Consider the following 27146-nt stretch of genomic DNA (forward strand, 5'->3'; position numbering starts at 1 on the left):
CATGTATATACGAAAAAATGGGGTGTTTAAATCGAGCACCTACGCACGTCGGATACCGTTGATTCTCATGAGAGCCCACTCGGTTTTTGTTTTAAATTTTTGGAAGGCTCAGATCGGCCGTCCGGTGGCCAAAAACAGCCCGGTGCGGGCTTCGGTGCATTTTTCCATTGGTATTGGTCGGTACCAATATCATTTCGGATAAATAAATTATATACTACTCGGTGCATGTGAGAGGATTGGAGAGGAGAGAATATGAACTGCTCGTCGTCGGTCTCGTCTGTCTTCTATGTTCCCCGCTGCCATTTAACCCTTGATTTCATCCCTCCCCAAACAACTACTCCAACCACTTCTGCTTCCAAAATTTCATTCAAAGTCTCTTCAAAAAGTTCACCAAAATCATCACCGTTACCATTCACCAGAGGAAGAAGAAGAGTTGCACTCGGGTCCACCGCCTTGTCTGTAATCATCTTCTCGAATTCGATCGTTTCCACTTGCTGGTCAAAACCTGACTTCGTCGAGCTCCCAAATTCAGGTGGGGTCAAGGTCTTGGATCTTCGCATTGGCGATGGCCAGGTTCCCGTCGACGGCGACCAGGTTCTCTCTCTCTCTCTCTCTCTCTCTCTCTGTGATTCTGAGTTACACTCATGGATATAAATAGACCCGCCGAACGCGCGAGTTGTGTCTGGCAGGGGCCAAATTACGTGTGTGTATTTTTACATTGACTAGTAAAAGTGCACGTGCTTTGCACGTGGAATTCTTCTACTTCAGTGGAATTTTTTCTTTCTTTGGAATTTGACTTGTCCTCGCCTTTACAAACGTCACTGGTAAGTATAAAATTCACTCTTATTTTGGATGACAATTTGGATACTTCGTACTTGTTTAGACCATTACAGCATTACAGCAGACTTAGATTGGTTACAGAATGACAATATTTTATTGCCAAAGTATTTATATGTTGCTATATTCCCCCCAAAAAAATAGCTAAATTCCTTGAAACGAAAGGTTTTTTTTTTTTTTTTTTGGGGGGGGGGGAGGGGGGGGTGTTGTAAAAAACGTTGGGTTCGTTCATGACAATAGAAGAACAAGAAACAAAAATACATCAACAAATAGGACATCACTTTCCACAAGAGATACCCCAAGACCAAAATAGTGCAACTTGTACCCAATAACCCAAGCCACCCACCCGTTAGAAACCTTTTGGCGGTTTGTGCGTCACACTATTGCGGCCCCTCAAAAAATAGAAAATAAAAGACAAACCTGCAACGCATAAAACTATTCATGAATATCGTGAATCATAACATGATAAAACAATAAATTAAAACAGTTACAAAGTTCAAATAATTCATTGTAAGGGTTTCAATACCTGCAACCCTTTCCCATAACCATACATAGCTTATCCAGACGTGGTACTGGTGATGCTTTAAAGATGAAAAAAGAAAATGAGTCAAGTACTATATATAGGAGTATTTAGTAACAAAGGTCACCATGGAAGCTAACATCGTAGTTCATATAGTATTTTGATGCAAGTTGATCGATGTTCATATATATACCTCAACATTTTGAACAAGTGCAAAAAATGATAATCTTTTTCTCCTAAAGCAGTACAAGATATCAAGAAGATTCAAAAAAACCAATAGAAAGTAGCAGAACAATAAAAGAATAAATACACATCTGCTCGATCATGATCATTCATCCCCAATTCACTTGTGAACAGATAAATGAAAACGACGATCATTTACCACAAAGGATCCACTTGTCTGTAATTGAAGGCTATAGAGTATATGCCAACATGCTAAGAGCTCAAAATTTATCCATTACACTGGAGAGCAGAGAAAGGATAAAGCAGTGAGTAGGCTGAGCATCTCCCTCAAATTAAAATAGTAGAATCTCAATATTGTTCTTCTGAAGTCCAAAGAAAAGCCATTCTAGTAGAGAGGAGGGGAAACCAAAAGAATAACCAGGGCCATTTGAGCTCAAAGAAGTGACTGGGTATGGTCCCATGCCATTGCAACAAGGTCGTACTATGACTGAAAAAGGAAGCATCAAAGTATACCTTGGAATAGCCAACCACAAGGCATTCATCCTAGAGTTATACTAAACCATTGAAGGTACATAGCGAGCACAGCACACCACTGAATGGTGATTTTGGTCGCCTAACTGAATGGTTGTGGAACATTTGGTTTCACTTCAACTAAAAAATGAGATGAGTAAACCTATTCTAATTTTAAGGAGTTTTATGCATATCTAAATGAATGTTATCATTTGAAATTTGACGAAACTGACCATGTTACTGACACTGTGACAACTCATACAGACAGAAACCGTTGAATTTAATTTATGTTTGTAAAGCATTACCCTATGCATAAGGTTGTGACAAAATTCACACCTAAGTGTGCATGCTAGTAACCACTCCTAGGAATCACATCACATAATTGTTTTTTTACCTCATTTAAGATCTCGTGCATCACAACATTTAGAACCGTCCATATTTTCTTCCACTGCTCTTAGTCTAACTGGATTTGGAAGAGTTTGCTGTCTGAGTGTGGGGTGAATAGAGGTCCACATTCTCTCTGGATCATGAAAACTCCGACCCTATACCATGAATAAATTGTCAATTCTCAAAATCTAGAATGGTTTGAGCCTCCCTTATGCCTACATTGAGCACATAGACTGTGTTTAGGCCATGGATCTATGAATGGAGTTATATATATGTCTAACAAGCATGGCAAGAAAGACAAGGAACATTTTTTGTTGCCTTCCTTTTCTGACAATAAAAAGCCCTACAATATTCATGTGCCAATTTCCAAATATACAGCATTGTATACCTTATGCAACTTGATGAAATGTAGACATAATTGTGTTTAGTGGACCCATAATTGATAGGCATCTGCCTGGCTTTTCCATAATCAGCTTTGTTTCCAAAACATTGATCTGCGAATTCCTGAAGACTGAATCCCCACCTTAATAAAACTCATAATTCTCTGTATTAAAACACTTACTTAGAAAATCATTTTCATTTTCAACATGTCAAAGATTCTGCTGCCTAGAGGGGATTGTAAACACTGTAGCTTTATACCTTAAGGAGTCCCTAAGGTAGTAGAATTGTCTCCTCAGTGGAAGGATAACACATATCTAGGACAATGGCAAAATAGTTAGATAGTACAAATGTGTGGAATTCTATTTAGTGGTTCACAAAAATAGGCCGCCTTCAATTCAATTACAAAGGGTATCCGTAACTAAAACTAATTGAACCATACTCTTTTCAGAAATCGAACAAATAAATGGGAAGATGAATTATCAAACTCAACTTCTTTTTAGATCCTCGAGTTAAAGCACCAGCAAGAGAAAGATCTTCGTAAAAGCATTTAAGTGACGAAAAGTTACCCTCTAATTTGACATTGAACGGTCCAATATCCTTCAGAAAACTGGATATCGACATAGACTAAGCAAAGGTTCAATATGATTGGCTAAATTTTCTCTGCAATTGTTACAATATATAAGCCTGGTATCCCTATAATCATCACAAACATTAACCGTATATTCCATTTACTATATTAGTTTCGTTTTTTCCCAAGTTGGATATCCACTCTGTACATTCCTAGTTTCAAACATCCACTCTGTATATTCCATGAAATGTCATTTGGTGGAATAAATGGATGTGCAACAGGAGTAATTCATCAAACACCTTAAGTGCAATGCGTATTTATCGAACTCCTGAGCATGATAGTAAACATACAAGCAGAAAAAGCTTCAACGTAGATTCACCATGAGAGAGAGAGGGAGAGAGCAATACACATTTTTCAGAAACTTACCGGTGGATCCTAACGAAGTGAACTTTTAATTTCGAAACCAATCGGCTGGATGACTGGCAATTTCTTCCCTAGAATTCAGTCTTGAGATGAGAACGGAGGAGAATCGAGAGGCTAATTCAAGGGAACACTTGACTGTCGCACAGTCGAGAGGAAGAAGGACATTTGTGAGGCTCTTCAAATGGTCTGGGAGAGTTGTGAGAGATGCAACAGTTGTTGTATGCTTGAAGAGAACACGGTTCATAGAGAAGACCACAGCAGGGGAATATGTTTTTTGAGAGATGCAACCTTTGGAATGTGGCGTATCGGGTTTTCCGTCGTTTCGGAAAGGCAGGATGCGGTGGGGGTGTAGGAGGCAGCATGTATTGTTTCCAATTGGTTGGGTTAGTTATTTGAGGGTTTTTTGATTGGTGTTTTTAAAAAAGAGAAAGTAGTATGGTGTCTGTTGGAAGAGATGTATGATAGGGCAGGTATTAGGTGCAAATGGTAGGGGCATTTGTGGAAAGCAAAAAAGAGAAAACATCTTCGTACATTTAAAAGAGTAGTATAGATAGTAAGAGCATCGGCAATGGTAATAATCAAAACCAATAACCAAAATTGTCATGTCAGCATTTGATTATCCATTTAGTCCATAATCAAACTGAAGAACCTATACCTCCACATTGATTATTTTTGTATTCCTAACCAAAAAAATCCCACATTGATTATTTTTGTATTCCTAACCAAAAAAATCCCACAATACACAATGCACATCTATCCAATCGCAAATGAGTTCTAATCACGCACCCGACCACACCAAATTATTCTTCTCAATGAGATGATTCCAAAACTGAAAAGCCGGTCACCGGAAACATTTTCACGCGCCGCCTAAAGAGGCTGCGCGTGATATCACTCGTCTTTACTCGATTTGGCGCGTGATGCAAGTGGATCTCACATGCAGCCTCTTTAGGCGGTGCGTGAGGAGGCTTACGGCAACCGGCCTTTCAGTTTTGGAATCGTCTTGTCGAGACGAATAATTTGGTGTGGTCGGGTGCATGATTGGAACTCGTTTACGGAAAATCCGAATTTGATTATTGAGTTTTGGTTGTTTGTAAAAGTTGTTAAGTTTGGTTATGGAATGGGTGGAATTTGGTTATTTGCTAAAAGACTTGTAACTTTGCTTATTACAATGTGAGGTGTTTTTTGAGCATTGTTGTTAAATTTGCTTATCCATTCTCATTTGCTTATCACAATGTGGATCCTCTAAGTATATATTGCTATGTAAAAGAAGAGATGATACTATGTGTATGTATATGGCTGCCGCTTAATTTTATACACGCAACCTACCTTATTGATAACTTGAAATTTTAGAGATTTTACCCCACATGTATTGGATTTTTTTTTAAAATTTCACTCAAGCATTTACAGGGGCCAATTCCATAGAGTTTTTCCTAATTAAGCTAAAAATCAGTATAACGCGAGAATATTTGGAGTTGTGCAGGGGCCGGGTCCCCCTTTCCACCTCATAGACCGCCCCTGCCACCGACTAATCCCCACCTAGCCAATCAATTCGACTAATTCCCAACTAACGTACATAAAGCCTTATCAATGCCTAGACCCCAGATTCTAGGCGTTGGGTGGCCGCCTAGTGCCAAGGATTGACTTTTAGAACCCTATATGATAGTACACTGTACATATGCATATACGTAAACGCATTATACTCGAGTCCCAAGTGATTGAACTTGTTGAACATACGAAAAGACGTGCAATTTTCTTGATACCAAGTTAAAGAACTGATTGAGATCTTTCATTTGGTGTCAAGAAATTGTAAAAATTATGCACGAATGCACTTTATTTTTTTGTCAGAAAATTGCACGTCTTTCGTAGTGGACTATCTTTGAGGAACCAGGGCCAAGGGAGTATTATGAACATTTAAGAGTATTTTTTCAAATGAAAATATCCGGCCCCAGATCAAAATACTGGCTCCACCATGTTCAGAGTTACATGCAAATATAAAATGATTATACGCACATTCCTGTGAGTTTCTGTGGGTGATATAGGACAATACGTATGTGTATAACGCATTCTATCCGAGGCTAGGTTGATTGAACTTGTTGAAGGTAAGGACAGTCTACAATGTAAAAGTTGAGCTATTCTATTGATTAATGGGATGTCACAATGTTATTGGACTTCCTGAGGTGACTTTAAATCATTATTTTCGCTTAGGGTTGCGCAGATTTTGACAGAAAGATGCTGGTAGACATAATCCAATTGGGTTCAAATTATTTGAAATCAACATACATCTATGTTGATATTGTAATACTCCTCCCTAGCTATTTCTGGCATATTTGGTTAAACATTCAAGTATGATACAGAACATGTGATAATGTGATAATGAGACGAAAATGGAGGTGGTTTGGTGGTAACTCAATGTGGGAGTCCTGACTCAATAGTGAAGTATTTGCGTGTGTAGATAAAAACAGCAAAGGGCAGGGAGTGAGTAGTCATCATTTGTTATAGAAGGAAAGAACAAGAATAGGGGAAGGAGAGGTAGTGCTCAAGAAGGGTTGTAGTGGCTCCGTCGAGCAAATGGTGTTTCTACTTTTCTAGGAGTATTTGTAATGGAATGTATTTTGGTACAGCAATGAAGGTGTATATGTGTTCAGAAATAGGGTGATGGCCTGATGGGTAAATGGCTGTAATGGATGTCTTCAATTCAAGGCAAGCCTGCAGCTTTTATACAAAAGGCAAAGCTTTATTTCTACCCCCAACCAAAAAAAAAAAAGTATTTTGCTGTGTGATTTCTCTATTTTCTTGATTACAGTTGGAATCCAAATTTTGTTTTTCCCAGGACAAGGGCTCCTTCATTGCCGTAGAAGTGAGTACATGGTTTTGTTTGACTGTGTGAATGACGAAATCACAATATTTTGTAATTTGGAAAAGTCTCAAGGATTTTCATACTTATGCATGTTTCTTAAATGAACATGATACTTCTGCGTGTTTAGCCACACGTATTCAACACATTATTAACTTACTATTTGGGAAAGGCTGTGTTCCCATGTGTGAGGCTGGAAATGGACTGACTCAGGCTATGTGTTAGTCTGTTTAGGTTTTGGCTCAGCTGGAGTGAAAAGTTCACGCATATGTTGAGCTTGGAATGGTGGTAGCCTGGTAGGCACATTTTGACTTGGCCATACATAGCCTGTTTAGGTTTGGTTTACTTGGAGCAAAAGGTCACTCATATATTGAGCTCGGGATGGTGTTAGGCACATTTCGATCTTGGCTTCTTGCAAGGCATATTTGAACTTGAACCAATTGAACTGTTAGAAATGTATATTGGGCAAGTAGACTCGTAGTATGGTGGATTTTTTTTTTTTAAATCAGCACTCGCATTATGAAAGACTTGAGGACGTCACCTGAGGTGAGATTATGTTACCATTTCTGTCCAGACAGTTGAACTAATCTGTATGTTGAAAGCCTGGTAAATAAGAATCTGGTGTAAAGCTTGGCTCGTTAGTAGCAGGATTATCAGCGCAAAGCTTTTGGCTGTCTCATCTGCTACTTGAATAAGATTGAATGAGCTGGTTAATGAGTCAAGTCTGAGCTGCTCTTTCATGTTGTGTTCCTTGCACCCCCACTCCGTCTTCACTAGAGCCTATATTTATCCATGGGATTAACGATAACTAGGAATGGTGCTGCTATTAATTGCCCAGTTACCGGCTTCCTTGCATGACCACTTCAAAGGGAGTTGTATGGAAAAACTGATGACCTGTAATCAAGCAATCAGCTCAGTAGCATGATAGCATCCTATAGAGAACATTCTCGCTCTTAAAATCTTTTGTTTCCATGCTTCCAACATCAGAGCTATATTTTCCTTCTTATTCTATTTTTCCCCTTTTGTAGTTCGGTTATCGTTTGAGCTCAGTAGAAATCAGCCACTTTAACCTTTTCTCTTACTCATTGAATCTATTCATTTGAACTTGATTGCTCATTTGTTTTTTCTTTTACAGAAGTGAAGGTGGGTTTAATTGTATAAATTACTTTATTGTTTTGGTGCTGATTTACCCATTTTGGGGGGAATGATTCGGTTTGGCTGGAGAGATTTCCGAACTTGGTGGTCAACCAAAGTCCTACTACCAAACCTTGTTTGGCATGCACTTTTAGCTCAAGTGAGAGGCTAAAAGACAAAATATGAATTATGAGAAGCTCAGAGTGGAGTTCTGAACTCAATCATTAGCGTATCCATCATGCTTTTGGTTTACAGCTTTGATCATATGATGTGCATGTAATCTTAAAACCCTAGATATAATTTATTTCTGATTTTCATGCAAAGTTTCCAGAAATGGTTTTTGATTGTAGATTGAGAAAGAAATGAAAGATCTTGTGCTATCTGAAAACGCAAGAGTTGTTGTCTTGTTGGTAGTTCATGTGGAAATAAAACTCAAATGGTTGAAAGTGACAAAATTCAGTTTTTAATTTATTCACAACTTTTAGAATTTATCTTCCAAAAAAACCATCTCTACTTAATTTCTGATAATCGGGATTTCTGGGGATAATTTTCAGCCAATTTCTGGGAATTTATATTTGGTTAATTGTCCACATTGTTGTAGACTTAGCCATTGGCATTGGACTAGCCAGAATTGTCTGGGAGTGTTTTGTTCTCTGACAAGGATATGATACACTGATGAGCTTATTTGTACCAGGTTTTGGTGATTTGGGTTGGCGTAAAAAGAGAGAAATGATGACAACTGGCATTTTAAGCTATTTTCCCAACAAAAAAAAAAAAATCTGCTATTGTATAGTGAATTACTGCAATCGTGCATTTTGCAACATGGAGGCTATATGGGAAGATAAATAACAATCGTGCAAGCTGCACATATTTTATATGCTTTGACACTGGTCATTTAGGTTCTACAATGGGGTTGTCCTTTGCGACAATTTTAACATAATTACATGGAATGTCTTGGACGAATTCAGGGAATCTGATCCATGTTCGTTTGCTACTTTGATTGTTAAGGTTGCAATTCATTACTATGGAAGGTTGGCAGCCAAACAAGGATGGCGATTTGATTCAACATATGATCACAAAGATGAAACTGGTGAACCAATTCCTTTCATCTTCCGCCTTGGATCAGGCAAAGTGAGTCCTGAACAATTTTCCAATGTTTCCATTTTATTCACTAGCTCATGTTATTCTTGTTAGTAGGAGAGAAATACTTCTTAATCCACTTGTCAGGCATGAAAATGCTAAGGTGTTTATGATGGATATGGCTATCTGACCTAAGAGTCAAGGCATGGTCAGCACAATGGATTCTGCTACTCTCCCTTCCAAACGTAAAGGTTGCAGTTTTTTGCTTCTTTATGTTGGACTAGGCACGTCCTAGACCCCACCCCCACCCACATAAGATAGAAGAAACAAAGAAGGGGAAAAAATGTGCAGTCAACTCATGTGGTCATATTGTAATCACGATAGACTAACCACTGCATGTTGAAGTACTTTGGTAAATTTTCAGATTTGTGAGTTGTTTATCGTCTATACAAATGGGGACTGAACAGGTTTTTGAGTTTTTGCTGTCATTTTAATTTGATGTTAACTGTATGAAGAATAACTTCTTTCTCTAAAAAACTGGTCTAGTAGTGTTCTTGTTTGCCAAATTTTGCGAGAAAATGGTATTGTCCGTCTAATCAAACACTACGTCTTTCATGTTTTAGAGCTGATAATTATCTTGGGCCGTAAAGGACTAAAAATGCCGCCTAAGGACCATGCGTGTCTGGAAGGGCCTTCCGAGTAGGGCTGTAAACAAACCGAGCCGTTCGCAAGCAGCTCGAAGCTCAGCTCGGTAACGGCTCGGTTCATGAGTTAAACGAACGAGCTCGAGCCAATTATTTTGGCTCGTTTTGTAAACGAGCCGAGCTCGAGTTATGTAAAGCTTGTCTCGAGTTGGCTTGCGAGCTGGTGTATGTATATAGATATATACATGTGTATATATATAACTATGAATGCACTTTACTTTGACTGCCAACTCGTAAGGCTGTCATAAATGTTACTGTTGAGGGTACGTGCGCGTGGTCGTAAGAGTAGTGCACCAGGAAGCTTTGTAGGGATTGGAATACTCTTAAGCTTCTTCTTCTTCCGATGTGGGACAAGTTCATGCTCAAATGAACTCCCTTTCTTCTCCTTTTAGTCCCACATCGGTCCTCCTCACAACTGAGCAAAGCAGAATACCTATATAAGATGAGGGCTCCACCACGTTATTGCATGCGCTGAACTTGGCTATAGCTTTCCGAGCTAAGGCGAGCTGAGCTCGTTCCTTGGGAGTTCTCCTCAAGCCCAATATTTCAAGCTCAACTCGAGCTTGAGCTTGAGCTGACCTAATCTTAGGCGAGCCAAGCTCAAGCAGCTCAAAGCTCGACTCGGCTCGGCTCGGCTCGTTTACAACCCTATGTCAGCCCTATGTCAGAGGAAAGGATGTGTCTTGGTCACCACAAAGAGCTTGGTAAATGACTTTACACCGAGAGACCCCAAAACATCCAATCTTTGAATGAGGACATCCTCCCCGACCTCAAATTTCGGCAAGGTGTACAACCTCTCCAAAAAGGACAAATCCTCATCCAGAGCGTTTGTTTCTTCATCAAGAGCGTTTGTACCTCCTTTACCTGCCGGCTATAGCTCCACCTCCTTGAACCATCCTTCAAATTGGAACTTAGGCTCTAATACCAACTAATGCAGGGGATCGTAGTGAAAAAGTTGAACAAACACGAGATGAAACTCGCAAACACACAATATAGAGAAAGCTCTGTGTGTTTGCTTGATATGAATACTCAAACCAAATTTTCCTAAGGTTGTAGAAGGCTTATTTATAGCCTAGGAGACCCCATACATACTAAAAAACAAAATAACAAAAGACGATAATTTCCAATCACACCTAAGCAAAACGGTAGGTTGAATCTTACCAATTAGGAGAAAAAAAGAAGATATGTCATTGACCTAATTGTGACTTCTAGAGGATTCTAGAAATATGCCAAAACAACCGGGCATTGGAAAAAAAAAATCTTATTAAAAGCTATAGTAAAATCAAATCAAATAATTCCTACTAAAAGGCATACATGATTGAAATCTTTCCTATCCCAGAGAATATGTGAAGATTCGTAGGACTTCCAAAACATTCCGAAAATGCGAAGTCAATACTAAATTAGTATTCAAAACATATTAAGCTCGACCATTTTTTTTTCTCTGGACCAACTTTTAAAGATTGCGTTATCACCGTCTAATATGTCCCCAACTCGTCCCCAGCATGTTCGACTAGAAGAAAATAGATTTCAAAAATTGGATTCGTACTTAGGCGTGTCTGACACATGTTTGGAACTTAGCGTGTCATGTCCGTTAATGACGAGTATTAGGCACAGATATGTGAGGCATGGATATAAAACTTTATATCCAACTCAAAACCAATTGGCAATAAGTGGAGAGGTCCCAAATGTTATTAAGTGATCACTTATTCCACTCCCAAGCAATGTGGGACTTTATTTCTTTAACATCCCCCCTCACATGCAGCCGCGTTTGAGGTTTGTCACGTGTGGCCACTTTTTGGGTCCTATCATCATGCAGTCTTTTTGCTAGTCTGTCATCGTGGGGTGTGGATTGTGAATTTTTATAAAATGTGGGCGTGAAATGGGACCCACTCTGATACCATATTAAATTGTTAACCACCAACTCATCTAAAAGCTTAAGCTTAAGCTGTTAGAGAGATAAAGTCCCACATTGCTTGGGAGTGGAATGAATGATTACTTAATAACATTTGGGACCTCTCCACTCATTGCCAATTAGTTTTGAGTTGGATATAAAGTTTCTACATGGTATCAGAGCAGGCAATAGATCCTAGGTTCGAAACTCACCGCCTACCTAATGATTAAAATTTACACGTATTTAGCCTGCTTATGGAGGTGAGTCTGGCTACACGTGAGGGGGCGTGTTGAGAATATAAATACTAAAGTTGCCCATCTCTCTAACAGCTTAAGCTTTTAGATGAGTTGGTGGTTAACAATTTAATACTGGATACATATTCGTGCTTCTTAAATAACAACAATATATGTTATTGAACAAAACCCCTGGAGGAATGCATAAGATTTGATGTTTGAATAATTGCAGGTCATATCAGGTATTGAAGCAGCAGTAAGATCAATGAAAGTCGGAAGCATTCGTCGAGTCATTATCCCTCCATCACAAGGATATCTGAATACTTCTCAAGAACCCATACCACCTAATGTAAGCCCTCCTTTATATCTATATTCCTCAAAATTTATGTCTTGGGACTAGGGTCATATATTATTTATTGGAATATAAGTACTTACACAGGAGTGCTTATTGCTCTTTATAGTTCCACATGAATAAGAGTGAGTGGCCTACGATTTGAGAGAACTCTGGATTAAGGAAGTTGCATGAAATTATGTTCCTTGATCTATAGAATTCTCATATTTTTACTGCCTATCGGTTACTGCTGAAAGGATGCCTGATTTTCTTGCATTGCTCATTTGGGATCCTGCTTATGCATATTTTCTTGCTCAAGGCGCTTTTGCTAAACCAAACAGAGCCTTAAGTCCCAATCAATTTGGATCGGCATTTTGCGGAAGTGGATCAAAGTCTGACACATCTTCTATTGGTTGCTTCAGTCATCTTTCTATTACCAAAAGTCATATCTTAACTTTATTATGTAGGTCTGGATGTAATGTCAGTAAATTTGTAATTATTACCTAGTATTGCTATCCAAAAATTTAAAGAAGGTTTGGATTCATGAACTTACCAGGTGTATGTCATGGTCGAACAACCACTTAGAAGTGTAAACAAAGTATCAACAGCTTCTTTTATTGGGTTTGAGTAGGTGCTTTGTTTCTTGAGATCACATCTTACATGTTAATTGCAAAGGCTTCAGCACTTGTACAGCTTTTTGATAGGCAAAGGCTGTTTACTACAATTTTCAACCCAACTCGTCTGGCGAACGGTGAAGGCTCGACATTGGGGACCGTCATATTCGATATTGAGTTGGTCAGCCTGAGACGTGACTGAACATTTTTTTGGCACTGAAGGAAATCTTATCTCTGCTGCAAAGCAAGCTCATCCAATTGTGAGGCAGCTTCATATATTGCTGGAATATACTTAACTCTAAAATGTATAGTCCTTCGTTCGTGCTGTTTTTAACTCTTTATTAATGGAACGGAAACCTTTGTGCCGTGTTCTTATTCCAGCTTGATTTAGAAGTCAGGACTTGTAACGTCACTAACAGATACTGAACAGTAATTGTGGTACAATGTTGAAACTTCATCATGCACAGCACAGTGGAGTTGTGTGAGGAGTCTGAGGACGAGTTATGCCTTCTATTTAAATACACACTTGGCGTTCAGCTAATTAACAGATCGGCAAAGGGGAAAGTGAGTGAGAAACATTGCGAATGTTCGAGAGGTCTAGGGTTTTCTCCAAATCGTGATTGCAGCAAGCTGAAGTTTAAAAGGGCAACGAAGCTACGGATTCACGAAGCGCAGTGCACAGCAAAGGTAATGGTACTCCCTATTTCGGAAACTATTGTAAAGCTTTGACGATTCTGCTCTTTTCATTGCAAGTGGTCCTTTTGCTGTTTCATGTTTTTGGAATATGGAATAGTTTGTGGGATATCAGCATGTCATTCTCTAAGTTTTAGCTTCTTTTTGGTAAATAGTATTACTCTCTCCGTCCCTTTTTAAGTGTCCTGCTTCGTAACTCCAATTTATTAAAAAGACATCATCATTACATCTTTCACATCAACTTTTTCCTCCACTTTCCTTACTTACCCATCATCATTACACTTTTACTCACTAACTTTTCAAAATAAAATCTACTTTTAGGGACAAAATAGACAATATACCAACTTTTACCCCCCTAACTTTACAAAATGGACACTTATTAAGGGACAGCCCAAAATGAAATACTGGACACAAAAAAAGGGACGGAGGGAGTACATGTACTTTCAATAAGAACATTGGTGTGTTTTTTGAAGAATAGTGTTTTTATCGGTGATACCTAAGTAGTGAATGATTAGAGTTTTTTTTTTTCATTATCTTTTAGTGGTGACAGAATGGCAGAACCATAGTGTTACCTTTGAAATACACCATGGGGCCCACTTTGAGTTGAAACCACATGGTAGAGAGCTGAGGGCTTGTCAGTGGTGTTCATTTATCAGAAAAGGGGCTGAAACAATTGAAGGTTATTTCATCTACCTAAGAGATGTGTTTTCCGGACCTGATATACCTAAGAGAACTGAGAGAAATGAGAGTTCTGAATGAGGGAGTTCTTGGCATTGGTGGTTTAGGAGGGAAATTGGGAGCACTACGATGATGATGTCGATGTCTACTTGTCTGATATAGGTAGAACATTTGATAATGAGGCCCCGTTCCAGAACTGAAAATAAATACATATTTTTTAAGAAGTCAATTTCAAGCTCAAAAATAATGTGTTTATACAAATAATTTTTCTAGCAATATGGATCTTGTTTGATAGATCTTATCGAGATCTTTTATACGGTGCAAAAAAAAAAATTTATTTACATTATTTTTGAGTTTGAAAATGTGAAATAAATACTTATTTTTTAAGAAAGTGTTCTGGAACGGGGCCGAGTCTGATAATGAAACATGGGACCCGCTGGGGGGTGTTGAGTTGGGAATGAAAATGAGAAGAGTTGATGCATGAGGAGGGGTTGATGAATTATGGGTCCGGGAGTATGAGGAAATGATGACATCTTTGACATTAATTTGCACGATAGAGTTGATGAACAACCGAAGTCTACTGTAGCTGTTGATACTGGTAGTGGTGGTGCCTGAATCTGAGAAAGTGAGAATGATGAAGACCTCACTCGTCTAAAGGGTCTGATAATGAAGGATGGAATGAAAACCCACTGTTCAGTGTGAAGGTACACATGAAAGATCATAATCTTATTGCTAATATGAAGTTCCCATGTCAGATCGATGCCTATGTTAGGCATGTTCATACAGGACTTTGTCACGGCTATAATTGAGCTCCCGCTACTCAACATAGAATTAGTTCACTAGATCAGTCGGTTCATTGGATTGGATACCGGACATTAAAAAAATTATAATCATAACGTTAATTTCGTTGTACTAGTTATGCTCTTTCATTTTCAACTAAATTTCGGTTCAAATAATGTCACGAGTGTTGCTGCCACATTAAAATGCCATTACCATATGATTCCTACAATATTATGTAAATTACTATTCATTCATTAAAATATCGTGTTTTTTTGTCATAATAATATTAATATGATTAATATGGACACGGACTCCTTTGATCACCAACTCCTTTTTCTTTTTTGGATAAGTTTTGATCACCAACTTCACCCAAAAAAAAGTCCATGCAATGCATTACTTATATAATGCCACACTGAGACATGTTTGTTGAAGATCATGTGCCTCTAACAACTGGTCGCTCTAGCAAGGTAAACTTGCCCACCAAACCTTTGATTGATTGATTGATTAATTATTTGGTCGTCTATAACTAGAGTCCATCTATGGTACACATCTATGGTACACAAAAAATTGTGTATGGTACACAAAAAGTCATTTTAATGGTGAGTATTTCATAAGAAGTGGTAGTAAATATTGCCGATATAAAAAAATAAAAAAAAAGAAGTGGTAAGTATTATACATCTGGAATACTTACCACTCAATGTGAAATTCTTATCTCTAAAGTGACTTGTTAGGTATCACACACCAAAAAATGATTTGTGTACCATAGAAAAATTCCTATAACTAACTTTGCTCTTTGACGTTGCAGCAACTATAAAAAGGTATAGGTCACCCGTCCATGCTTATGCAATAATAAATCATTATCTATCCCTTGATGCAGACATCCCATTTCAATAACCATATTGTGAGGGAAACCGGCTCATATATTACGTTTATATATACATTGTTGTGTGTGTCACAGAATGTTACGTGTTTTTTAAGTTTATGTTATGTTCTTGTTTATTTATTTAGCGTGTATCATAGGAGAGTGGAATAATGCATATTTATAGTTAGCTGTAAATTTTATGGTTCATGTGCATGTGATGCATTTTTTACAGTTTGATTTCTTTTCTTTTCTTTTCCTTTTGCTCGGCGAAAGTCAGCATTGTTAAATGTAATGAGTGATGTTTGATTTCTTATGTAGTTTTTTGGTTCATTCGTTACAAGTTTTTATGGTATTTGTTACATATTGGTTTTGATCAATTACAATGAGTGCATATAGTATAGTACACACTAAAGTTTATGAATTATTTTGATTAATTACAAAAATATTCTGTCAAAGTTGTACCATAAGCTTTTCCAACATATTGACCTTTGTGAGTTTGAGTAGATGGCCACAAATGAGTTTAATATTGCTGATTCAGTGGGGTATTAGAGTAAAGAGATATGACTAATGCATAACTTTGCCAAAATTACTGGACCACCCATATATCTTAACCGTAGTACAATAAAAGTTAGGTTTTAGTACTGCACTGTGAGCAAAACTTGCAAGTATGTGATGGACTCATTCAATGGAGACATAGAAAATCAATGTAAAGTAACAGAATGTTCTATCAATGTAATCATAGAAAATCAAAAGCCCTTGGTGAAGTTTCAGGAGTAGAGTCAGGATTTTGGACTATTATAGTAAAAAAAAAAAAAACCAATGTTTTTAAGGGCCTGTGTCTCTCATTTGATAGCATAAAGAAATTGAAAATACCAAAAATCTAAACTCATTTCTCTCGGTAGAAATAGGAGTACAAAAAAAAAAAAAAAACATCTTTGATTTTCCAAAACAACTTCTTTCATTTCCAATTCGCAATGATGACTAAGGTCATTATTGGCGTCAAGTTCCAACATAGCTTGCACTTTGATCTGCCTTATAGTGTTAAGCACCATCGTGTGGACGGCGCCTAAGGGCACGTCACAATAGTATCCATCAGCCACTATGTTTTGACAAAGCATTTTTGAGGAGGTGAAGATTTGTTGACTTTTTTTTTAGCTCAGATAATGGATGATCCCACCAGTCACTATAGATAGCTCCCAGCTCCCAGCTTTCAGCTCCTTAACTTCCAATCCCCCATGGATGTTAATCTAACCTCTCCACTCCTATGTATAAGACCATGTAATTTGATTGTAAGGTTATCCCAGAGAAATACAAGTGAATTAGGATATACACGAGATTGGAGAATTGACTCCATGATCTATAGTATCCTCCACAAAAGTGGAACCCTGTTGTGGATACAGATGAGTACAGAACTACGTAAAATCCTTTGTCTCTATGTATGAGGGCTAGTATTTGCGTTTGTCTGAGTGTCTTGGGTTTGATGTAGCTAATTATTGCAAAAATGAGGACCATGCCCTCATGATCCTACCCAGTTGAATCCGAAACTAAGCCTATGCACAGCAAAAATGAGAGAAATGTTAGCGCGCACATTCTGTGCCAGTTTTCACAAAATTTGTTTTCAATTTATGGACAAATTCCAGTTATTCAATCTGTGCGCTTCAAATAAGGGGTTTTTTTTTTTTCCTCTTCGTTTGAAGGCTAGCTGACCCTTGTTTGGGTGAAGGGTTAAGAGCTTGTTCTTCCAGGACTGCCTTTTCTAACTTCCTTTCTTTTCTTTTCTTTTTAATAATTCAAAACTGCCTAAAAGGCTGCCTTTTCTAACTTCCTTTTACCTTTCCCGCGCTAGTGGACACCAAAGTCATCCTTCCAATAGCACAGTACCTAACAAAGTAAAATCCATTAAGGGGGTGTTTGGGAGCCTCAATTTTTGGCTTTTTGCATTTATTTCTTGACAACTATTTGGATTATGGTCAGCATGTATTATGAATCTCGTAGAATGTTTGGGAGATATGTGCATAATGTATTTTGCAACAAGAGTAGTGTTTGGGAAATAAATTATCAAAATGAATTATGTGTTGATTTTTGTCCAATTGTCCTTAGTTCTTATTATGGTATTACAATATGTATGAATAATGTTTTTAGCCATTTTTTAAGGTTATATTGTGAATATTTATTTTTCTTAACAAAGAGTATTTTTATCCCTTAATTGAAAGTCTCCAAACAAAATTTTTGCCCAATTGGGGAGAATCAAATATTTCCAACCAAAAAAAAAAACTTAGAATAAGATTAAACTCAAACCCAACGAAAAAAAAAAAACTAAGAACCATTATTAACTAAACGTATTCAGGCATAAGTGAACAAGGAGAACATGAAAATGCAAAAAAGGATGTGTCCAAACAGCCTCTAAGACCTTCAACTTTATGATCTATCTATACTACGTAGTAATGCAGGATAGCCTTTTTGTGATGAGAACTTTGAGAGCAGCAAAATTCGGAAATATAGTTAATCATTTTCGTTGCTTTTAAAAAATTTGATGTCAAAGAAAGGATGAAAATGAAACTTAAATCTATACTATATAATAACAAACGTTGGTTTTTTGTGAGGAGAGCCTTGAGAGGAACACATGACCCTTGGTTTTTACGTTTGTGAAGTTAAGAAATATACTTAGTCAATCTTTTTGCTTTTAAAAATGTTTGAAATCAAAGAAAAGATGAAAATGAAACCTAAATGGTTCTTTGATTCAAGGACCTTTTGAAATCCAAGCAACTATTTTAGATTTGACTTTTGAGAATTAGTTTAGAATTTGAAATTGTCAAAGTTTGAATTTTATTTCTTGATTGGCATTTGTCAAGGTTATGAAACCCACATATATAAAATTTGTATTCTGATCCCGAATTTGAAAGTTCAATTCTTTCACCTACGTAAATGCACTAAAATAAATGCAACCATTCCTCTTTCTCTCTGACCCTAAAAAAGTCACCGTCCCCATCTCCCTCCTTCCCCTTCCCCCAGGGTTTTACGCCCTAATGGGTGACGGGAGAGGAGGGATTTCACCCCCTCGAGGAGTTTTTCCATCTACCGATCCTAGATTTCAGAGGTTTTATCTTCTTCTCCCTTCATCCCCATCCTACTCCTCCCCAAACCACCATCCACTGCCCCTCCTTTGTCTCTTCCGCTATGTAGTCCGACGGTTGTTCGAGGTAGTGCTTTGTAGATTGTGGTCGCTGGAGGCATCCTCCCCTGCCGGAGTGGGAGATATAGGTTGGTGGATGAAGTTTGCTTTGGTACGGTGGACTCCATACAATTCCGTTACAGGGTTTTCTCTTTTTTTCTGGTTCTCTTGTTTGGTGTCCCCTGTGTGGGATTTCTCCCTATTTGTGGGGCTTCTTTCACCCCTGTGTGGGTGTTTTTGGTTATTTTCTGCAATGCTCTGAATATTTGGAGATGTGGATTTAGTTGGAGTTGGGTGTAGTTTTTGGACCGAGTCCCCTCCTATTTGGTTTTTTGATCTCTTATTTAGGGATGGAGTTTCCTCTAAATGTATTATTTCTTGGACTATAATATCACATGTTTTCGTTTTGGGGAAAAAAAAGCACTGAAATGTCCCTCCCTCCTATTAATATATGGTTTTAGTAAACATCCGCCAAATCCTATTACTAAAGAACCATGTTTTATGGGATTATTTATTTTCAAAAAACAATTCTCCCACTCTCCCGTTATCTATTCAAGACAAGAATCCTAAAGCAGTATGATTCTGATATTTTGACTCATAATTGGCCAAAAGCATTTATTTTAATTTTAAAAAAAATGCTACAATACACACCCCATTAGGATATCTACATATACACCCCTTAACAACGAGGACCCGTTCATACTGCTTTTGGTCAATTGTGACAACGAGGACCCGGTCGTCGGCGTTTGATTGTCGGTGATGATCCGTATTCTGACAGGAGCGTGTCGGTGGTTTTAATTTTGTTGGGTAGTAGTTTCGGGGGTTTTCCACTAGTGTTTGTTGGGTAGCAGCTCTGGTTGCTTATCTGCTAGAGTGTCGATGTTGTTTCGTATGAGGGCTAGTCTTTGGACTGTTTCTCCGTTGTCATAGTTTCTTATTCCATTATCTTGGGACGAGTCTCATCCTTGATGTAATGGTTTTTTTGGTGATTATAATATCAACCGTTATCGTTGTGACAAAAACAAATTACAACAATTTTGAATTTCTACAATGTTACCAATTCAAAGTAATTCAAGAGGATGCATACCGTCTCCTAACCTCGGCTCAAAGAGCCTCTCTCTCTAAGACCTTCTAAACCTAGACACCACTCCACTTCCCTTCCCCTCCCCCCTAGGGTTTCTATCCTAAATGGGGCGGTAAGGGGTGGGCTTTTCTTTCTCCTCCTCTCCGGCTTTTTTTCGGTCAATTTAATCGGAGATCTATCTCCTCCTTTCACCGTCCTCCAACCGCCAAGACCCTCTTGTTTTCTCGACCGTTGCACCTCCTCCGCCATCTCCATCACATAGTAGTCAGTGTTCCATCACTGAGGTGCGTCTCGGGATTGTTAATTAACTTGTGGATTTGGTGCCAGAGTCCGTTCTTCTGCGCTTGGTTCGCTGGAGTAGGAGATTGATTGGTTGGGTGTTGTTTGCGAGGTTTTATTTTTGTTGCTTTTCGATTTGTTTTTCCGTGTTTTTCTCTCCGGTTTCTTGCCATGAATCTTTCTCCCGGCTGGGTTTCCCCAGTTCAGTGGTTTTGTTGGGGTTTCATTCGTTGATTTTGGAATCCAGTTGTCAGAAGCTGGTTGATGATCCAGGGATCGCCATAGTGGTTTGTGAGGCTGTGGAGTTATAAGCTTACGATCTGGACCTCCTGGTTATTGTCTCTCTTTGGGATAGTTAACCCTCTTTAGTTGTATATTTATCTCGTATCAATGAAATCTTATACCATTTAGGCAAAAAAGAAAAAAGAAAAAAAGAGAGGATGAATATGGTAAACGCTAATAAAATTGTGTATTGTAAGACTATCCACGATACTATAATCAAAAGTAAAAGGTTTTTAAAGTTAACCAGGTTGGTGCAAAATATAGCTCACAATGCTATAATCAAACTTAACAACTCCCTTAAAAATAATCAAATTTTGGACTTTGGATAACCAAAATTAACAATCTTTTGACAATAATCAAATTTAATAGATCCTACATATTCTCAATCAAATACACCAATCATTCTACAAAAATGTTCTCTCTCTCTCTCTCTCTCTCTCTCTCTCTCTCTCTCTCTCTCTCTCTCTCTCTCTCTCTCTGAACAATATTTTTGAAAACAAAATTTACTAAAAAATTATTATTTTTTTAGAAAACAGTTTTTTAAAAATAGTTTTTTTCCAAAAAAAGTTTCATAAACTATTTTCTATTTCTAGTAAGTAGTTTTTATTAGTTTCAAAACTATTTTCTACTGTTCACAGTTTTTTGTTTTTTATAGTTTGAAAAGATGATGTGACAAGTTTTGGTTATCCAATTTTGATTATGTCATTATAGACATCTACATTGCTAACCTTAACAATCTCTTAAATGAATAATCAAAAGCTGATGTGAAACTTTTGATTATCAATTTTGTATTATAGTATTGTGGATACCCTAACATTTCCTTAATTTTTCTAGAAGAGTCACTGAAGAAGACTGTAAAGTTTTCAATATGATTCATACCTAATCAAATATGATTTTAGCCGTAAAGTTTAAATGGTCTCACGAAAAGGAAATTTTCTTGGACGTTCTTGATTGACAGCATAACATCCCCAACTTGGAAATTGGGTTGCCTTGAACAAGAGATTTCGCTCACCATCTCAATCAAGGGAAAAGGCTAAAATGTTAATTATAATTTATAGAAGAAATATTATGAATCATATTGTTAAAAAGTTACGATTTTAGTATAAAAGTTACAAGAAGCATCAAAATATTAGTATGATTCTAGTGAAAATGTTACAAATCCTAAACATTAAAAACTCTATTGCTGAAAAGTTACAATTTTTTCATAAAAAAATTATGAGATGCACAAAAATGTTATAAATTATAGTGAATATGTTACGAATCCTATTGCTGAAAGGTTAAGAGTTTTAGAACAAAACTCGCGAACACATCAAAAAATTATGAATGAATCATACAGTAGGTACATATTGTACACACTCTTAAGGAATATTTACTGTAGATTTCTCTCCTCTCCTCACTTTGACTTCACATTTTGAAAAGCTTATTATTTGTTTGGATGTCCTCTCTACCAAAATGAGATTTCTCTGTCTCTTCCTCTTTCTCTTTCTTTTTTCCAGTTTTTGGTTGCCATCAGTTACCACTTTGGTATTCTTTTTCAGTTTTCTCAGTCTCTTCCTCTTTCTCTTTCTTTTTTCTAGTTTTTGGGTGCCATCAGTTACCACTTTGGGACTCTTTTTTAGTTTTTAGCTTTTTTTTGTGATTCTTGCAGTTCCAACACATCTAAGTGGTTGATAGAAAGTGATGAATTGGTGAATCAAGAGTGGAATGGTAGCTATTGGTGAGCAATAAGCATCATGTACTTCATGCATTTATCAGAGGTTCATACCCTACTGACTACAACTAACAAAGCTACCTTTTTAAGAAAAAAAAAAGTCTCGGGTGTTTGGCCACAATTATTTATATGCACTTATTTATTTTAAGGAGTATTAGTTTTCTGTTTTTTTTTTTTTTTTAAATTATATATTTGTCTCGACCAAAAAAAATTTAGAAGTAAATATACTGATCAAAAGTTTTAAAAAACGTACTAAAGACAAATAACCCAAAACAATCGACTTTCTGATTCTGTTCTGAAAGTTTTTCAAGTATTGTTCAAATTTTATTATTTTTTAAGTTCCTCCCGCTCCCAGCCATTTAATCTTGTTTAAAATCCTCCCAGGAATTTTCGTATTAGGCATATTATCAACCTAATTCCAATATAATGGCCAAGGCCTGAAATTTAGGGGTTTGCTTCCTCTTGAGGTCTCAAGTTCGAAACTTCTTAGCCCTCAGGTGTTATCAACTCCTTTAAGGCTAGTCTATTCGGAGTATATGCTTTTTTGCAAAAAAAAAATTCATGAGTAATTATGAGATTTTGACTTGTAAAATTCTGCAGTGGAGTATTTGCTACATATCTAGAAGCAGCTTCTAAAAATCGCCAGCTTGTTTACAATTTCTTTTTGAGGCCCAAAAGCCGGGTCTTTTTTTTTTTTTTTTATGAGGTACAATTTGATGCTTTTATAGAGTCTAAGAAGCTGTGATTAGTGGAAAGGAAAAAATATCCATTGCCATTCTAATAGTTACCTTTAGGTCAAGGACATAAAAGAAGAAGTTAATTTTACAGCTTTTATGACAAACACTACTGTTTAGCTTTTGTATAATTTAATTCGTGATCTAAAACCACAAGAAACACTCTTCTTTAGCTTCTCTAAAATTTAACAATTCAAAATTAAAAGCACAATCAACAACATAAAATCTAAAAAAAAAGCTTTCACAAACACGCTAGTGGATGGTGTGACTATGTTCTGGCTTCGAGTGGGGCCTCCGCTGGTGGACGGTGAATTTATGGTCGCCAAGAATAAGTCGATGTACGCATAAATTAAATCCAGATGCACAACATCGGTTTTTTTAAAATAAAAAAACAAAATGGACTTCGCATCCAAACAAGTCCCACCTAGGCATTATAAAAAGTTTTCCATTTGCAAAGCAGCCAATAATAGAGATTGGTCAATCCGTCAATGGCTTCCGACGCTTGCCGTGTCTGCCACACCCGAACACAGCGGACGCGGTTATCCCATTGGACCCATTCCAATATTAGACCATGTCTTTACCACTGAAATTTGAAATTCCAAAGATGCCCTTTCCTTTAAAATTCTTGGCAGTAACAAATATATATTTTTTTTTCATCAGAAAATGCCCAAAGGCTCTTGGCAATAACAATTATTAGGGCGATTCTATTTGTACCCAAAAATTTTATTTTCAACCCCAAATTACTTTTACACCCAACTAAAAAGCTCAAGCTAGTCCCAAACTAACATCACCTTTTATAAAACCCACACCATTTTTTTTTTTTTAAATCACCACCATTAACCGGTGCCTCTTCCCATGTCTATCAACAAATTTAAAATTGTTTGCTTCCCCTTATACGGAACCAAGATCATATAGGAGTTAATTAGACATTTTTTATTTAGTAGTAGTAACGTAGCTTTTTTCTGGAGAAGGGTTTATTCTTCCATGACAGGGAGAGTATTGTTAAACAAATCACCTTATGGCTTAAGGCTTAAGTAATAGTATTTTCTTTATCTATTTGTCTTTCCCTTTGACGGCCATTAAAGTGGATCGAAGAAGAAACTAGGGAAAGGAAAGTATAGACTACAGAGACATGAGACATGCAAGTCCCGGAAAGGAAAATATATATACACCTGTTGGGTGGTACTATAATACCCAAAACAGAGATGTTGTTTGAATTGACGGCTGTGATTAATGGTGGAGATTGATTAGTGGGTGTAGAGAAAAAAAATTAAGGTTATACTTTGTAGAAGATGAAGGCATTTTGGAATTAGCCTTTTTTTTTAAACCCCCACCAGCTTTAACTACAACAGGGTATTCTCATTATCTAACTATAATTGTTAGATAATAATATGATCTCTTCATTTTTAAATTCATAAACAAAGAATCTATGAAGAAAGTTCTTGAGAGAGGAACATGTTATATCTTGGTGGCAAACTCAGTATTCTACAGACATGCAATAAAGAAACAAAATTACTCTAGTGATGTGACATGGGTCAATGATAATAATGTAGTGAATTGATGAGGGTTTTGAGCTTTGTGGCAAGATGCATCGGCAACGACTAAGGTTTGGATCTAAGAAACTCTAGTTATTCCATCCCAATCCTCAATGTGGAGAGATTCTTCTGTGCCCCTGTCTCGACCTGCATGAATTCTATTTCCTATCAGATATTAGTTTCTTCCGAATGCACACGTAATCGAACCATTTGATCACAATCCTACAAAAATTAAGTAGTAACAAATATATATATATTAGTTTGGTATTAGTTCCGTGTACATTTCCACAAATTGGTGATTGAACAAGTCTACACAAAGTTATGTACATACAGATTTAGATTATATTTATTAGGAAAAGACTCTACCTCGCAGGAAATTTTAAATATTGTTGAAAATAAATCTAAAGTAACATCTTTTTAATTATTACTGATAATTATTCGTGTATCGCTATTTATAATCTTAATAATTTTGGTTCAATTTGATAAAAACCATTTATTTTACATTCTCATTTCTTAATTTGTCTCATAAATAAAAAATAAGCAAGTGACAGTTGAATTAGCCTAAAGAATCATTTTAATGTACAAATATAGTGAATCGAAAAGAAAAAACCTTGTGATATAATAAATATATGTTCCAATAAAAAAAATATAATATGTCTTTTAAGCCAACCCTCGAGTCAAGATCTTGGCTCCGCCACTGATAGCAGCATATATAGTCACATTTTATTTTAGAATTGACGTGTAATGTTCTTTTTTGCAGTGGTTTCTCCATTTGTTTAAGTAATTTGCAAGTGCTTCTCATTTTTCACATAGTAGAGTAGCAAACGGAAAATTAGCGTGCTCTCTCTCTAACCCTAAAGAAGTCGTCGCCCCCGTCTCTCTCCTTCCCCTCCACCCAAGGGTTTTATGCCCCAATGGGTGACGGGGGGGAGAGATTTCTTTCCCTCCCGGGATTTTTCAATCTCCTGATTCTAGATTTTGGAGGTTTTCTCTCTCTTCCCCTTCAACCCATTCTCCTCCTCTCCAAACCACCATTCGCCGCCCCTCATCCGCCTCTTCTGCCGTGCAATCCAACGGCTTTTGGATGTAGTGGCTTGCAGATCGTGGTTGCCGGAGGCGTCCTCTTTCCACAGGAGTAAGAGATCTAGGTAGGTGGATGAAGTCTGCTCCGGTACGGTAGATTCTGTCCGGTTCCATTACCGATTTTTCTATTTTTTCTGGTTCTTTTCTTTGGTGTCCCCTATGTGGGATTTCTCCCTATTTGTAGGGCTTCTATCACCCCCGTGTGGGTGTTTTTTGTTATTTTTTGCAGTACTCCGTCTGTTTGGAGCGATTAGTTTAGTTAGAGTTGGATGTAGTTTTTGAACTGAATCCCTTCCTATTTGGTTTCTTGATCCCTTGTTTAGGGATATAGTTTTCTCTTGATATGTTTCTTGAATCTATAATATCACATGTTATTGTTGTGATCAAAAAAGAATAGCAAACGGAAAATAGAAATTAAAAATGAAAATGGTGTGAGAATTGAGAAGCACGTGCCTGGAAAGGAAAGGGGAGCAAGCAAGCAACTAGCTCGACCTTTTTTGTTGGATTCTTTCTTGTTGCACCCGACCCAACCCACCTTACCCTTAATTTCCACTTTTAAGGACCCCACTGAGACTAATAATAAACTAGCAAAAATGCTACAGGGACCGAATTGGGGGACCGAATTCGGACCGACGGCCGCCGGCGGGCCGTCTCCGGCCACCGGACGGCCGATCCGAGCCGTCCAAAAATTCTATAAAAAAAAACCGAGGGGCCCCACGCGGGAATCAACGTCATCCGAGGTGTGTAGGGTGCTTGATCGGAGCACCCCTTTTCGTCCGGTGGCCGGAGACGGCCCGCCGGCGGCCGTCGGTCCGAATTCGGTCCCAATTCGGTCCCTGTAGCAACACTCAATAAACTAGTTTATTGAAAAAACAGAAATCTTAGTATCTTACACAAGTTACGTTGAACTCTTCACCTCAAAAAAAAAAAAGAGTAAATTAAATAGTGAAAGATTTAAAAAATTAGGAGAAAAAAAGGGTAGTTTAGGATTTAATTGAATTTGAAGATGAAAGGATAAGTATTTAAACAGATTAGGATGAGCACCTAACTAAGTATGGTAAAAAGGATGGCTAATTAAGTTCCAAAAAAAAAAAAAAAGCTTGTCTCAGCGTTTAAAGACTGTCTAGCAATCTTGCACACGTATAAAAGCTTATTTCAACATTTCAGTAGGCCCCACCTGTATGTGAAAGGGGTATAGCTGAGGTGTGATACAATTGATGTACCTTTAGCATTTTTGATATAAAAAAGGGTTGTAATATTGCCAAAACTGTTTTTGTTGGTCCCAAAATTTCAATGCATAAAGGTCTTATACATTGCACACGGTACAAGTCTTTTGTGCACTAGAGTTTTGGCACTAACAAAAACAATTTTGGCATTATCATTTCCCATAAATAAAAATACACACACACACACATATACACACAGAGTTCGGATCCCATAAGGGATCCTGCACAGTGCTACCGTACGAGACTCCCCTTTTCCGAGCTAATTTCGACGATCCGAACCGCTCAAAGTAATCAGAACGTGATTTTAAAGGTACCCGCGGAAAATTTAAAAAAATGATCGAGAAGGGCTTGATCCGAACAATTTTTTATTGAACGAT

At 37.4% G+C, this 27146-nt stretch overlaps 1 protein-coding gene and 1 long non-coding RNA gene across 7 annotated transcripts; one reads left to right on the top strand and one right to left on the bottom strand.

Moving 5' to 3' along the window:
* Positions 1-204: 204 nt before the first annotated feature.
* On the top strand, positions 205-14962 carry LOC131313072 (peptidyl-prolyl cis-trans isomerase FKBP17-1, chloroplastic). Of its 6 annotated transcripts, none has more exons than XR_009196062.1 (5): positions 205-594; positions 8806-8928; positions 11938-12054; positions 12712-13337; positions 13885-14962. XR_009196062.1 is itself a non-coding variant. In XM_058341150.1 (4 exons), the coding sequence occupies exons 1-4, from the start codon at positions 253-255 to the stop codon at positions 12850-12852; spliced, it is 723 nt and encodes a 240-aa protein (XP_058197133.1). In that variant the 5' UTR covers positions 205-252; the 3' UTR covers positions 12853-13422. The 6 variants fall into 6 exon arrangements, 3 of the variants coding, with proteins under 3 accessions (XP_058197133.1, XP_058197154.1, XP_058197164.1); XR_009196063.1 differs by lacking the exon at positions 13885-14962 and having other exon boundaries at positions 12712-12910; positions 13032-13422; XR_009196065.1 differs by lacking the exon at positions 13885-14962 and having other exon boundaries at positions 12712-12910; positions 13118-13422.
* Positions 1064-4179, bottom strand: LOC131313086 (uncharacterized). The gene is made up of 3 exons (XR_009196067.1): positions 3813-4179; positions 3077-3132; positions 1064-2948 (listed from the first exon to the last, which is right to left on the bottom strand). It is a non-coding gene; the product is annotated as an uncharacterized LOC131313086 (long non-coding RNA).
* Positions 14963-27146: the final 12184 nt, after the last annotated feature.

Source organism: Rhododendron vialii, chromosome 2a, assembly GCF_030253575.1.
Source record: "Rhododendron vialii isolate Sample 1 chromosome 2a, ASM3025357v1".
NCBI classification, from domain to species: domain Eukaryota; kingdom Viridiplantae; phylum Streptophyta; class Magnoliopsida; order Ericales; family Ericaceae; genus Rhododendron; species Rhododendron vialii.

What these genes read in the sequence shown, in the direction of transcription:
- LOC131313072 (XM_058341150.1), top strand. Translation starts at nt 253, where the DNA reads ATGAACTGCTCGTCGTCGGTCTCGTCTGTCTTCTATGTTCCCCGCTGC. An exon ending in TTCCCGTCGACGGCGACCAG is followed by an intron (nt 595 to 8,805) that starts GTTCTCTCTCTC and finishes TTGATTGTTAAG; the next exon opens with GTTGCAATTCATTACTATGG. An exon ending in TCCGCCTTGGATCAGGCAAA is followed by an intron (nt 8,929 to 11,937) that starts GTGAGTCCTGAA and finishes GAATAATTGCAG; the next exon opens with GTCATATCAGGTATTGAAGC.